Source organism: Balaenoptera borealis (assembly GCF_965194805.1).
Source record: "Balaenoptera borealis genome assembly, chromosome: 8".
NCBI lineage: Eukaryota > Metazoa > Chordata > Mammalia > Artiodactyla > Balaenopteridae > Balaenoptera > Balaenoptera borealis.
The window spans coordinates 79,850,654-79,865,817 of NC_138865.1; the positions used below are offsets into that span (position 1 = coordinate 79,850,654).

The 15,164-nt window shown below is 34.3% G+C and overlaps 1 protein-coding gene across 1 annotated transcript in view; it reads left to right on the forward strand.

Moving 5' to 3' along the window:
* The window catches only part of VPS13A (vacuolar protein sorting 13 homolog A), a 264,222-nt gene that overhangs the window by 12,122 nt on the left and 236,936 nt on the right, over positions 1-15,164 (forward strand). The window contains exons 2-3 of the mRNA XM_082401536.1: positions 11,950-11,993; positions 14,528-14,570. Of these exons, the coding sequence (XP_082257662.1) occupies positions 11,950-11,993; positions 14,528-14,570 (87 nt within the window). The remainder of the gene's footprint in view (positions 1-11,949; positions 11,994-14,527; positions 14,571-15,164) is intronic.

A 15,164-nucleotide genomic window follows, 5' to 3' on the forward strand; every position in this document is an offset into this window, starting at 1 on the left:
TCCTTTCCAATGTGGATGCCTTTTATTTATTCTTCTTGCCTAATTGCTCTGGCTATGACTTTCTATGTTGAATAAAAGTGGCAAAAGTGGGCATCCTTATCTTGTTTCTGATGTTAGAGGAAAAGACATTTCTTTCACCAATGAGTATGATGTTCATTGTGGGCTTTTCATATATGGCCTTAATATATTGAGGAAGTTTCCTTTAATTCCTAACTTTTTGAGTGTTTTTATCATGAAAGAATGTTGAAATTTTTTTGAATGCATTTTCTTCATCAGTTGAGGTGATCTGTGTTTTTTCCTTCATTCTGTTAATGAGGTGTATCATGTTGATTGAATTTGTGTATTGAACCATCTTTCCATTCCTAGAATGTTATACTGAGTAATGGTATATAATTCTTTTAGTGTACCATTGAATTTTGTTTGCTAGTATTTTGTTGAGGATTTTTGCCTCAGTATCCATGGGGGATATTGATCTGTAGTTTTCCTGTGGTATCTTTGTCTGGCTTTGATATCAGATTAATGCTGACCTTGTATATTGAGTTTGGAAGTATTTCCTTCTCTTCAGTTTTTGGGAAGAATTTGAGGAGGATTGGTGTTCTCTTTTAAATGTTTGGTAGAAGAAACTATCTGATCCTGGGCTTTTGTTGTTGTTGTTGTGGGGAGGTTTTTGATTAATGATGAAATCTCGTTACTAATTATAGATCTGTTCAGATTATGCATTTCTTCATGATTCATTAGTGGTAGGGTGAATGTTTCTAGGAATTTATCCGTTTTATCTAGGCTATCAAATTTGTTGACATACAGCTGTTCATAGTATTCTTACAATCCTTTTTATTTTTGTAAAATTGGTGGTACTATCCCCTTCTTCATTTCTCATTTTAGTTACAGTTGATTCTTGAACAACGCAGGGGTTAGGGGCATTGAACCCCCACACAGTCGAAAATCTGCATATAACTTTACAATTGGCCTTCCATATCTGTGGTTCACATTCTTGGATTCAGCTATCTATGGATCATGTAGTACTGAAGTACGTACTTATTGGAAAAAAATCCACATGTAAGTGGACCCACAAAATTCAAACCTGTGTTGTTCAAGGGTCAATTGTATTCGACTCCTCTCTCTTTTTCTTGGTCAAGCTAGCTAATGATTTATCAATTTTGTTGAACTTTTTTGTTTCTTGTAAGAGCTTTTGACTTAAAGTCTGTTTTGTCTAATATCAGTATAGCTATTTCTGCTCTCTTAGTTATTATTTGCATGGGAAATCTTTTTTAATCCTTTCACTTTCAAGCTATGTGTGGTTTCGAGCTTTTGGTTTCATCAATTTTCTCTTGGTTTTCTGTTCTTTGTTTTGCTTATGTCTGTTCTAAACTTTATTTTTTCATTCCTTCTGGTAGCTTTGGGTGTAGTTAATCTTTTTCTGTTCTTTAAGATGCAAATTTAGGTTGTTGATTTGGGATTATGTCTTCCTTCTTAATGTAAACATTTACTGCTATAATTTGTCTCCCAGGACTGCTCTTGCTGCATCCCATAAATTTTGGTATGTTGTTTCCATTTTAATTTTTCTTAAATTGTTTTAAAATTTTTCTTGTGGTTTCTTCTTTGCTTCATTGCTTGAGTGTGTTAATTTTCATATATTTGTGGATTTTTTAGTTTTCCTTCTGCTGTTGATTTCTGGATTCATTCCACTCATTCCATCAGAAAACATAACTTATATAATTTCAATCTTTTAAAATTTATTTAGATTCTTTTGTTCCCTAACATAGACCTATACTGGAAAATGTTCCCTGTGCACTTGAGGAAATTGTGTATTCTGTTGTTGGGTAAGGGTGGTCTGTATATATTTGTTAAGTTCAATTCATCTATTTTCTTGTTAACCTTCTGTCTGGTTGTTCCATTCATTACTGAAGTTGTGTATTGAAGCCGCCTACTAATACTGTAGAGCTGTCTATTTCTCTCTTCAATTATGTTAGTGTTTGCTTCATATGTTTTTTTTTTTTTTTTTAATTTATTTATTTTTATTTATTTATGGCTGTGTTGGGTCTTCGTTTCTGTGCGAGGGCTTTCTCTAGTTGTGGCAAGCGGGGGCCACTCTTCATCGCGGTGCGCAGGCCTCTCACCATCGCGGCCTCTCTTGTTGCGGAGCACAGGCTCCAGGCGCGCAGGCTCAGTAATCGTGGCTCACGGGCCCAGTTGCTCTGCGGCATGTGGGATCTTCCCAGACCAGGGCTCGAACCCGTGTCCCCTGCATTAGCAGGCAGATTCTCAACCACTGCGCCACCAGGGAAGCCCCGCTTCATATGTTTTTGATTTCTGATGTTTGGTGCATATATGTTTATAACTTTTATATCTTCTTAGTGAATTGACCCTTTTATTGTCTTATAATGCCCTTTTTTGTTTCTTGTAACAGCTTTTGACTTAAAGTCAGTTTTGTCTAATATCAGTATAGTTATTTCTGCTCTCTTTTGCTTATTATTCTCAAGGGAAATCTTTTTTAATCCTTTCACTTGTGAGCTATGTGTGGCCTTAGACCAACATAGAGGGATCCTGTTTTTGTTTTTGTTTTTTTAAATCCCTCTGTCCATCTGTGTCTTTTGATTGGGAAGTTTAAACTGTTTACACTTAAAGCAATTACTGATAGGGAAGGATTTACTATTGCTGTTTTGTTAATTATTTTATGTTATGACTTTTTGTTTCTCTTTTTTTCTTATTGCTTTCTTTGTGTTCAATTTTTTTGTAGTGATGTGTTTTGATTCCCTTATTTCCTTTTGTGTATAGTCTATAGATATTTCCTTTGTGGTTTCACAGGGATTACATATAATATCTTAACGTTATAACAGTATATTTTAAACTGATACTGGCTTAAATTCAATTGCATACAGTAACTTTACTCCTTTACAGCTTGCCTCCCCATCTTTGTTATTGATGTAAAAAAAAAAAAAATGACATCTTTATATAGTATGTATCTAGTAACATAGCTTTATAACTTTTTAATCTTTTTGTCTTTTAAACCCTGTAAAAGAATAAAAAATGGAGATAAAAAGTTGAACCGCAATAGTACTGGTTTTTATATTTGCCCATGTATCTTTGTTTATTGGAGAACTTTATATTTTTATATGGCTTCATGTTAGCACCTAGCATCCTTTCTTTTTAACTTGAAGGACTCCCTTTAAAACTTCTTGTAAGACAGCTCTGCTGGTAATGAACTCCCTCAGCTTTTGTTTATCGGAGAATATCTTAATTTTCCCCTCATTTTTTCTGGATATAATGCTCTTGATTGACAGTTTTTGTTTTTGTTTTAATTCAGCACTTTAAATATATTATTCCCCTGTTTTCTGGCTTGCGGTTTTTCTGCTGAGAAATCTACTGATAATCTTATTGAGGATCCTATGTACATGTCAAGTTGCTTTTCTCTTGTTGCCTTTAATAGTCTCTCTTTGATTATTGTGTTTCTTGTTTGAGATTCTTGAATTTATATATCCATGTCTTTCTTCAAATTTGGGAGGTTTCTGGCTATTATTTCTTCAAATAAGCTCTCCACCCCTTTATCTGTCCTCCTTGTGGACTCCCATGATTAACGATACATTGACCCATGTAATGATGTCCCATAAATCCCTTAGCCTCTGTTCACTTTTCTTAATTTTTTTTTTTGTTTTTACTCCTAACTGTATATTTTCAAATGACCTGTCTTCAAGTTTTCTGATCCATTCTTTTGCCTGTTCAAGTCTGCTTTTGATTTTCTCTAGTGAGTTTTCAATCCAGTTATTCCTTATATCTCTGTTGGTGTGTGTGTGTTTTCTACTGTCTTCAAGACTTGTTGTAGTTGATCTCATGTACATACAACATTGAATAAGTTTAAGGTGTGCAACATGTTGGTTTGATACATTTATATATTGCAGTATGGTTGCCACCATAGCTTTAGCTGACACCTCTATCAATTCACATCAATATCGTTTCTTTTTTGTGGTGAGAACGTTTAAGATTTAGTTTCTCAGCAATTGTTGAAATATATAATACACTATTTTGACTATAGTCACCATGTGCTGCATTAGATCTCCATAACTTAATTATCATTGTTGCAAGTTTGTGTCCTTTAACAACATCTCCCCAATTCTCCCACATTCCAGTCCCTGGTAGCCACCATTCTACTCTGTTTCTACAAGTTTGGGTTTTTTAGATTCTTCACATAAATGATGTTGTACAGTGTTCATCTTTCTCTGTCTGGCTTATCTCACTAACCATAAGCCCCTCAGAGGGAGTCCATCCTTGTTGTTTCAAGTTTGTTTCTTACTCATGGCTTAATATTCCATTGTATATATGAACCACATCTTTATCCATTCATCTTGATGACACGTAGGTTGTTTCCATATTTTGGCTATTGTGAATAATGCTGCAATAAACATGTGAGTGCAGAAATCTTTTTTCTTTAATCTTTTTATTTATTTGATTGTGCCAGGTCTTAGTTGTGGCAGGAGGGCTCCTTAGTTGTGGCTCACAGGCTGCTTAGTTGCGTCTCACTGGCTCCTTAGATGTGGCATGTGAACTCTTAGTTGCATATGCATGAGGGATCTAGTTCCCTGACCAGGGATCGAACCTTGGCCCCCTGCATTGGGAGCGCAGAGTCTTAACCACTGCGCCACCAGGGAAGTCCCGCAGAAATCTTTTTGCTATCCCATTTTCTTTGCCTTTGGATGTATATGAAGAAGTGGATTTTCTGGATCATATTCAAGATTTTTTCCTTTTATTTTCTGCAGTTTGATTATGGTATGCCTAGGTGTAGATTTTTTATTTCCCTGCTTGATATTTTCTGAGCTTCCTGGATCTGTGGTTTGGTGTCTTTATCATTAATTTCAGAAATTTCTCAGCCATTATTGCTCCAAATACATGTGTATATTTTTGCTCCTCTCTCCTTTTTTGCCTTCTGGTATTCCCATTATGCATACGTTACAGCTTTTATAATTGTCCTACAGTTCTTGGACATTCTGTTCCATTATTTTTATTTTACTTTATTTTTCTCTTTGCATTTCAGTTTGGAAGTTTATATTTACATATCCTCAAGCTTGCTGATTTTTTTTAAAGTATGTAAAATGGCTTAAACTTTATTTAAAATGTACATTTCAGAACTGTTCAGTGTTTTAAATTTATGAACAGACCCAGTGAAATAAGATAGAAATTATCACATAATCACTCACTTGTATTTTATTTTTATTTATTTTTTATTTTTAATTGATTTTTTTCATTGAAGGAAAGATTTTTAAAATCCAATAGTGCTTTACAGTTATCAAAAGTTTCACACATACAATTACATATAATCCCATAATAGCCATAATAATCTTTTTCCCCCCAACCCCTATATTGTTTCTTTCCCCTTCCCTCTCTCCACTGGTAACCACTAGTTTGTTCTCTGTACCTGTGAGTCTGCTTCTTATTTGTTTTATTCACTAGCTTGTTGTATTTTTTTTTGATTCCACATATAAGTGATATCATATAGTATTTGCCTTTCTCTGATTTATGTCACTTAGCATAATGCCTTCCAAGTCCATCCATGTTGCTGCAGATGGCAATATTTTATTCTTTTTTATGGCTAGGTATTATTCCATTGTATATATATACCACATCTTCTTAATCTATTAATCTGTTGATGGACACTTAAGTTGCTTCCATATCTTGGCAATTGTAAATGATGCTGCTATGAACACTGGGGTGCATGTATATTTTCTAATTAGTGTTTTGGGTTTTTTTCAGATATATACCCAAGGAGTGGAATTGCTGGGTCATCTGGTAGTTCTGTTTTCCATTTTTTGAGAAACCTTCATACTGTGTTCCACAGTGGCTACACCAATTTACATTCCCACCAACAGTGTACAAGGGTTCCCTTTCCTCCATATCCTTGTCAACATTTGTCACTTGTCTTCTTTTTGATGATAGCCATTCTGACAGGTGTGAGGTGATATCTTATTGTGGTTTTGACTTGCATTTCCCTGATGATTAATGATGTTGAGCATGTTTTCATATGCCTGTTGGCCATCTGCTTGTCTTCTTTGGGAAAATGCCTGTTCAGTTCTTTTGCCCATTTTTAATCTTTTTTTTTTTTTTGGTTTGTTTCCTTGTTTGTTTGTTTTGCCACACCATGCAGCATGCAGGATCTTAGTTCCCCAACCAGGGATTGAACCTGGGCCCCATGCAGTGGAAGCGTGGAGTCCCAACATCTGGACCACCAAGGAATTCCCCGGGTTTTTTTTTTTGATGTTGAGTTGTATCAACTGTTAATATATGTTGGATGTTAACTCCTTATCGGTCATTTCATTTATAAATATTTTCTCCCATTCAGTAGGTTGTCTTTTTGTTTTGTTGATGGTTTCCTTTGCTGTGCAAAAGCTTTTAAGTTTAATTGGGTTTTTGGGGGGGGGGGGTTGCTTTTGTTTCCTTTGCTTTAGAAGATGGATCCAAAAAATATTGCTGCAGTTTATGTCAGAGTGTTCTGCCTATGTTTTCCTCTAGGAGTTTGATAGTATCCGGTCTTACATTTAGGTCTTTAATTCATTTTGAGTTTATTTTTGTATATAGTGTTAGAAAATGTTCTAATTTTGTTCTTTTACATGTAGCTGTCCAGTTTTCTTAGCACCACTTGTTGAAGAGACTGTCTTTTCTTCATTGTATATTCTTGTTTTCTTTCTCTTAGATTAATTGACCATAAGTGTGTGGGTTTATTTCGGGGCTCTCCTCTTACCTTGATCAATGTGTCTGTTTTTGTGCCAGTACCAGTACTGTTTTGATTACTGTAGCTTTGTAGTATAGTTTGAAGTCAGGGAGTGTGATTACTCCAGCTCTGTTCTTCTTTCTCAAGATTGTTTTGGCTATTCAAGCTCTTTTGTGTTTCCATGAAAATTTTAAAATTATTTGTTCTAGTTCTGTGAAAAATGCCATTGGTATTTTGATAGGGATTGCATTGAATCTGTACTTTGCCTTGGGTAGTATGGTTGTTTTAACAGTATTAATTCTTTCAATCCAAGAACATGGTATATCTTTTCATCTGTTTGTGTCATCTTCAGTTTCTTTCATTCGTGTCTTATATAGTCTTCTGAATACAGGTCTTTTACCTCCTTGGGTAGATATATTCCTAGGTATTTTATTCTTTTTGATGCAATAGTAAATTGCATTGTTTCCTTAATTTCTCTTTGATACTTTGTTGTTAGTGTATAAAATTACAACAGCTTTCTGTATGTTAATTTTGTATCCTACAACTTTACTGGGTTCGTTGATGAGCTATAGTAGTTTTCTGGTGGTGTCTTAAAGATTTTCCATGTATAGTACCATGTTATCTGCAGTGACAATTTTACTTCTTCCTTTCCAATTTGGATTCCTTTTATTTCTTTTTCTTCTCTGATTGCTGTGGCTAGGATTTCCAAACCTACATTGAGTAAATATGGCGAAGGTGAATGTCCTTGTCTTGTTCTTGATCTTAGAGGAAATGCTTTCAGCTTTTCAGCATTGAGTATGACGGTAGCTATGGGTTTGTAATCATATATTACAGACAAAATGGATGTTGAATTTTATCAGAAGTTTTTTCTGCATCTATTGAGATGATCATATGGTTTTTATTCTTCATTTTGTTAATGTGCTGTATCACACTGATTGTTTTGTGGGTATTGAAAACTCCTTGCATCCCTGGGATAAATCCCACTTGATCATGGTGTATGATCCTCTTAATGTATTGTTGGATTTGGTTTGCTGGTATTTTATTGAGAATTTCTGCATCTGTGGTCATCAGTGATATTGGCCTATAATTTTCTTTTTTTATGGTATCTTTGGTTTTGGTATCAGGATGATGGTGGCCTCATAGAATGAGTTTCGAAGTGTTCCTTCCTCTGCAATTTTTTGGAGTAGTTTAAGAAGGATAGGTGTTAACTCTAAGTGTTTGGTAGAATTCACCTGTGGAGCCATCTGGTCCTGGACTTTTGTTTTTTGGGAGATTTTTAATCACAGTTTCAATTTCAGTACTTGTACTTGGTCTGTTCATACTTTCTATTTCTTCCTGGTTCAGTCTTGGGAGATTGTACCTTTCTAAGAATTTGTCCATTTCTTGTAGGTTGTCCATTTTATTGGCATATAGTTGCTTGTAGTAGTCTCTTATGGTCCTTTGTACTTCTCTGGTGTCCGTTATAACTTCTCCTTTCTCATTTCTAATTTTATTGATTTGAGTCCTCTCTTTTTTTCTTGATGAGTCTGGCTAAAGGTTTATCAATTTTGTTTAACTTTTCAAAGAATCAGCTTTTAGTTTTATTGTTCTTTTCTATTTTCTTGGTCTCTATTTCATTTATTTTTGCTCTGATCTTTATGATTTCTTTCCTTCTGCTAACTTTGAGTTTTGTTTGTTCTTTCTCTAGTTGCTTTAGGTGTAAGGTTAAGTTTTTTTAATTGAGATTTTTCCTGTTTCCTGAGGTAAGCTTGCATCACTATAAACTTCCCTCTTAGAACTGCTTTTGCTGTGTCCCATAGGTTTTGGATTGTTGGTTTTTTTTCATTTTCATTTGTCTCTAGGTATTTTTAAATTTCTTCTTTGATTTCTTCAATGATCCATTGGTTGTTTAGTAACATACTGATTAGCCCATGTATTTGTGTTTTTTGCAATTTTTTTCTTTCAGTTGTTTTCTCATCCCATAACGTTGTGGTTGGAAAAGATGCTTGATATGATTTCAGCTTTCTTAAATTTACTGAGACTTGCTTTGTGGCCCAGCATGTGATCTCTCCTGGAGAATGTTCTATGTGCACTTGAAAAGAATGTGTATTCTGCTGCTTTTGGACCGAATTCTCTATATGTATCAGTTAAGTTCAGGTAGTCTAGTCTGTCATTTAAGTCCAGTGTTACCTTATTGATTTCTGTCTGGATGATCTGTCCATTGATGTACATGCGGGTGTTAAAATCCCTTACTATTATCATGTTACTGTTGATTCCTCCTTTTACTTTTCTTAATTTTTATTTTTATTTATATATATATTTTTGGCTGTGTTGGGTCTTCGTTTCTGTGCAACGGCTTTCTCTAGTTGCGGCAAGCGGGGGCCACTCTTCATCACGGTGCGCGGGCCTCTCACTGTCGCGGCCTCTCTTTGTTGCGGAGCACAAGCTCCAGACGCGCAGGCTCAGTGGTTGTGGCTCACGGGCCCAGTTGCTCCGCGGCGTGTGGGATCTTCCCAGACCAGGGTTCGAACCCGTGTCCCCTGCATTGGCAGGCAGATTCTCAACCGCTGCGCCACCAGGGAAGCCCTCCTTTTACTTCTTTTAATGTTTGCCTTATATATTTAGGTGGTCTTGTCTTGGGTTCATGTATATTTACAATTGTATCTTTTTCTTGGTTTGATCCTTTGATCAGTATATAGTGTCCTATTTTGTTTTTTTATAACAATCTTTATTTTAAAGTCGATTTTGTGTGCTACAAGTATTACTAGTCGGGCTTTCTTTTGATTTTCATTTACATGGAATACCTTTTTTCATCCTCTCACTTTCAGTCTGTGTGTGTCTCTAGATCTGAAGTGAGTCTTTTGTAGACAGCGTATATACGGGTCTTGTTTCTGTATCCATTCAGCCACTCTCTGTCTTTTGGTTGGAGTATTTAGTCCATTTACATTTAAGGTAATTATTGATATGTATGTTCTTATTGTCATTTTGTTAATTGCTTTGAACTTATTTTTGTAGGTTCCCACTGTTTCTCCTCTTGTTCTCTTCTCTTGTGATTTGATGAATATCTTTGTGTTTGGGATTCCTTTTCTTTTTTGTGTGTATATCTGTTGTAGATTTTTGGTTTGTGGTTACCATGATGTTTTTGTATAGCAATCTATACGAAACGTAATAGCCAAAAACTTCCCTAACATGAAAAAGGAAGCACTCACTGAAGTCCAGGAAGTGCAGAGAGTCCCATACATGATAAACCCAAGGAGGAACACACTGAGACACATAGTAGTCAAGCTGACAAAAGTTAAAGACAAAGAGAAAATATTAAAAGCAACAAGGGAAAAGCAGCACATAACAAGGAAATCGCCATAAGGTTATCAGCTTATTTTTCAACAGGAATTCTGCAGGCTAGAAGAGAGTGACACAATATATCCAAAGTGATGAAAGGGTAAAACCTATAATCAAGAATATTCTACCTAGCAAGGCTCTCCTTCTGATTTGATGGAGAGATGAAAAGCTTTACAAACAAGCAAAAGCTAAAAGAGTTCAGCACTACCACACCAGCTTTACAACATATGTTAAAGGAACTTCTCTAGGTGAAAAAAAGAAAAGGCCACAATTCAAAGCAAGACTATTATTAAATGAAAAGGCTCACAGGTAAAAGGCAAACATATAGTAAAGGTAGGAAATCATCCACACACAAAGCTAGTAGGGAGGTTAAAAGACAAAAGTAGCAAAATCATCTATACCCACAATAAGCAGTTAAGGGATACACAAAACAATTAGATACAAAATGTGATATCAAAAACAGTCATTGTGAGAGGAGGAGAGTACAAATGCAAGTTTTTAAAAATGCATTTGAGATCAGCAACTTAAAACAATTGCATATATATATATTAAAAAGTACATATATATACACACACACACCCATATATATATATATATATATATATATATATATATATATATATATATATATATATATATACACATATATGTATATGCTGCGTTGGCCAAATATATATATTGGGTTGGCTAAAATGTTCGTTCGGGTTGTTCTGTACATCTTACGGAACAACCCAAATGAACATTTTGGCCAATCCAATATATATATATAGACTGCTATACAAAAACCTCATGGTAACCAGAAAAACCAAAAATCTAAAATCACTTGTACTTTAAATGGTACTACAAACATCTAAAGTTAGTTTTATATGGAAATATTAACTTCGTTGGACATTTTAATGTCATTATCTCTTAATCTGTTTTTTAGTGTCATGTATTTTTCATTTTGCTGCACTGTGAGCCCTTTTTTATTTGTTAAGAATATTTGGTAGAAATATTTCTATCAAATTTAATTTTTTTAACCAGTATGTGGAGATATTGTATAACATTATAGACTTCTTTAAAGATGTTTATAGAAGATACATTTTAATGTAAAATAATGTTTTACAGTATAGCACTTCTTTTCAGTTGTACTCAGTAATTCATTTGATGTCTGCATAGTATATTGATTCGAAAAAAAATTCAGAGCACAACGTATATTGAAGGCTGCCAGTACAAAGAATTATCCATAAATGAAAAGTTTATGCTCTACATTTGAACATTACAGTAGAAAAAACAATAAGTGATACTCCATGTACCTATATCATTCACTGATTGGTCACTACCACAATGGATCAATAAGTTTGTCTAATTGTACAGCTTACCTTTATTAGATGTTTACTGATGTTTATTTCTTGTTTTTTTCCCCAGACGTTATGTGAACATCTAGACAGCAGTTACTCATATTCAAATTATTGCTTAAAAGTGAAGGCATTCATTTTGTGTAGCAGAATTAAAACAGAGCAAGATATGACAACATTCCAGTATCTCTAGGAAATCCTTGTTAACCTCACATTGATGGATTAAAAATTTCTTTGTAATTGTTCATTACAAATATATTTAAATACAGTTCATTTTTTCCTATATTTTCTTACATCATGCTGTGTTGGTAAATTCATAATATTTGTATAATTTTGATGAACATGTATTCATTAACAGTGAGCTACAACTGTAGAGGTCAGAACTTATAGTAAATGATGTTTTGGTCAGACATACAAGCTTAGACTAAGTTGAAGGATGAAGGTGAGCCAACAATCATAGTTGGATTCTGTTTCTGTTATGTACATTTTTATGATTATTTTCCTTAATATGACATTTAGGAATGAAGTGTACCTAACTTGTTAAAATAAAAGTTATTTGAAAATTTCAATTTTATTTTTTAATAATCTTTTCTTTAGGAGCTGTGGCCCTGAAGAATCTTGAAATTAAAGAAAATGCCCTGGTAGGTTTTGACTATAAAAATTGTTGTATTAGTGAAGTTAGCTACATAGACTTCTTCCTGATTTACTTTAACATCTTAAATTATTTAAGTTTGAGAAAAATTTTAAAAAGTAATTTTTGTAAAATGTGAATTTTGCAAAATGGACTTTTAATTCCATAAAAGTACAAACTGACAGTGTAATTTTCCCCATTAAAAATATTTCTAAAATTTATCTCTTCCTATATGGTTGCATTTTAGATTGTTAATTTACCTCTCCATTCATCTTCAGGTGTTTTTTGTCCTAATACCATTTTAATCATTTTTTACTGTAGAATACAGTGGCATGAATTACAGTGTTGTACAACTGTCATCAGTATGTATTTCTAAAACATTTTTGATACTCCAAGGGGAACCCTGTAACCAGTAAGAAATACCTAACTCCCCATTCCCTCTCTCCATATACCCTGCTAACTTCTACTTTGTGTCTGTCTTAATTTGCCTATTCCAGGTACCTCATATAAATAGAATAATGCTATGTTTGTCATTTTGTGTCTAGTTTACTTAGCATAATTCCTTCAGGGTTCATCCATGTTGTAGCATTTATCAGAAAATCACTCCTTTATCTGGCTGAATAATGTATGTATATGCCACATTTTGTCCATTTATCTGTTGATGGACACTTGCGTTGTTTCTGCCTTTTGTCTCTTGTGAATAATGCTACAATGAACATTAGCATACATGTCCCTTCAAGTTCCTGTGTGTAAATACTTAGGAGTGAAATTGCTGGATTATTTGGTAATTTTATGTTTAGCCTTTTCAGGAACTGCCACACTGTTTTCCATAGCAGTTGAACCGTTTTACACAGGCATGTAGATTTTGCAGTTTCGTTTCCAGTCCACTGCAATAAAGTGAATACTATCACAATAAAGCAAGTCACATGAATTTTTTGGTTTCCCAGTGCATATAAAAATTATATTTACTCATACTGTATTCTCAAAAATCAGTTTACATACCTCAATTAAAAAATAATGCTATTGGGAAAGTGGCGCTGATAGATTTGCTTAACACAGAATTGCCACAAACCTTCAATTGGTTAAAAACAAACAAACAAACAAAAAAACCCCCCGCAGTATCTGGGAAGCGCAACAAAGCAAAGTACAATAAAATGAGGTATGCCTGAATTCCCACCAGCAATGCATGAGGGTTCTAATTTCTCCACTTCCTTGACAACATTTATTTTCTGGTTTTTGATAGCAGCCATCCCAATGGGTATGAAGTGGTATATCGTTTTGGTTTTCCTTTGCACTTCTCTAATGACTGGTGAGGCTGAGCATCTTTTTGTGTGCTTATTGGCCATTTTTATATGTTCTTTGGAGAAATGTCTATTGAAAAACATTGCTGATTTTTTTTTTTAATCAAGTTTTTTTTTTGGTTTAGTTTCGGTTCTTTATATATTTTGGATATTTCCCCTTATCAGAAGATATGGTTTGCAAATACTTTCTCCCATTTTGTGGGTTGTCTCATGCCTCTGTTAACAGTGTTATGTACAAAATTTTTTTATGCAAAAAAATTTTAATTTTGATGAAATTGACTTCATCATTTTTTTATTGTTGTTGTTGCCTGTGCCTTTCATGTGATATCCAAGAAATCATTGCCCAGTCCAGTGTCCAGAAGATTTTACCTTTTGTTTTCTTCTAAGGTTTTATAGTTGTAGTTCTTTTTTTTTTTTTTTTTTTTAATTAATTAATTTATTTATTTTTGGCTGTGTTGGGTCTTCGTTTCTGCGCGAGGGCTTTCTCTAGTTGTGGCAAGCGGGGGCCACTCTTCATCGCGGTGCGCGGGCCTCTCACTATCGCGGCCTCTCTTGTTGCGGAGCATGGGCTCCAGACGCGCAGGCTCAGTAATTGTGGCTCACGGGCCCAGTTGCTCCGTGGCATGTGGGATCTTCCCAGACCAGGGCTCGAACCCGTGTCTCCTGCATTGGCAGGCAGACTCTCAACCACTGCGCCACCAGGGAAGCCCCATAGTTGTAGTTCTTATGTTAGGTATTTGGTTCATTCTGAGTTAATTTTTGTATATGGCATAAGATAAGGGTCCAACTGCATTCTTTTGCAAGTGGATATCCAGTTTTCCCAGCACCATTTATTGAAAAGGTTGTCCTTTCCCAATTGAATGGGGAGAAATTTATTTGAGGATATTTTTTGCAAAATGGAGTTTAATCTCCTTACAAATACAAACTGACAGTGGAATTTCCCACTTTCTTTTTCCTTTTTTCAAGCAGTGTAAAAGCTGTAGTGATTCTGGTATGGGTAACTTAGGGGTCAGTATTGCTGTAGAACTTTTTTGTAGTTATTTTAAGGTGATCAGTCGCTGAATTTTATGGATTTGAAGATAATATTGCAATTATGTATTTATAAATTTAAATAACTGTTGAGGGTAAAGAGAAGGTGTAATTTAACTTAAATCCCTTAAGTAATTTTGGGAAGAAACAAATAGTCATCTGTTTTGTTGAACTGTATATGTACTAATATTTTACATATGTGTATTTTTTGTAGAGTCAACTGGATGTACCGTTTAAAATTAAAGTTGGCCATATAGGTAAGCTGTCCTTATTATTTGAATGTCCTTCTTGTTGGACATGCAACCAGAATAATATGTCTAATATCTCTATAATGTGATATTTATGTTTCTGAGCATAAATTAAAAGCATTATGTGTTTTCATCTACGTAGAGCTTAGTTCTGTAACTTAAAAATGTTGTCCGTGAATCCCTTGTTCAGTACTGGTGAAATTATGCATATTGTTAAGTATTAAAATGAGTTGAGATCCAAAGCGTTAAATCTAATAGAGAGCATGATTGTCTCAGTTTCTTAGGTTTCTGACTAGTTATCCTTGCTGTATTCTGATTGGCCATGGATATGTGGTATAAGAAGTAGGGTCTAGATCATCCAGGCAGTATGGCTAGGAACCAATCAAAAACCTAGTTTCCACTCTGGAAGTTTTCTAGTTTTCTGGGAAAACACTGTGCTATCTTTCTTGTTTTATATTATTTTTCCAGTTTTTGTAGTTTACATATTAAATGTATTGGTTGAACAGAAATAATTGATTCAAATATGATGTTTTAACATGTTTAATAAAGACATGTATGTTTGGTTTCTTAAATTATTTTGGTTTATTATTTTAACTTTGTTGT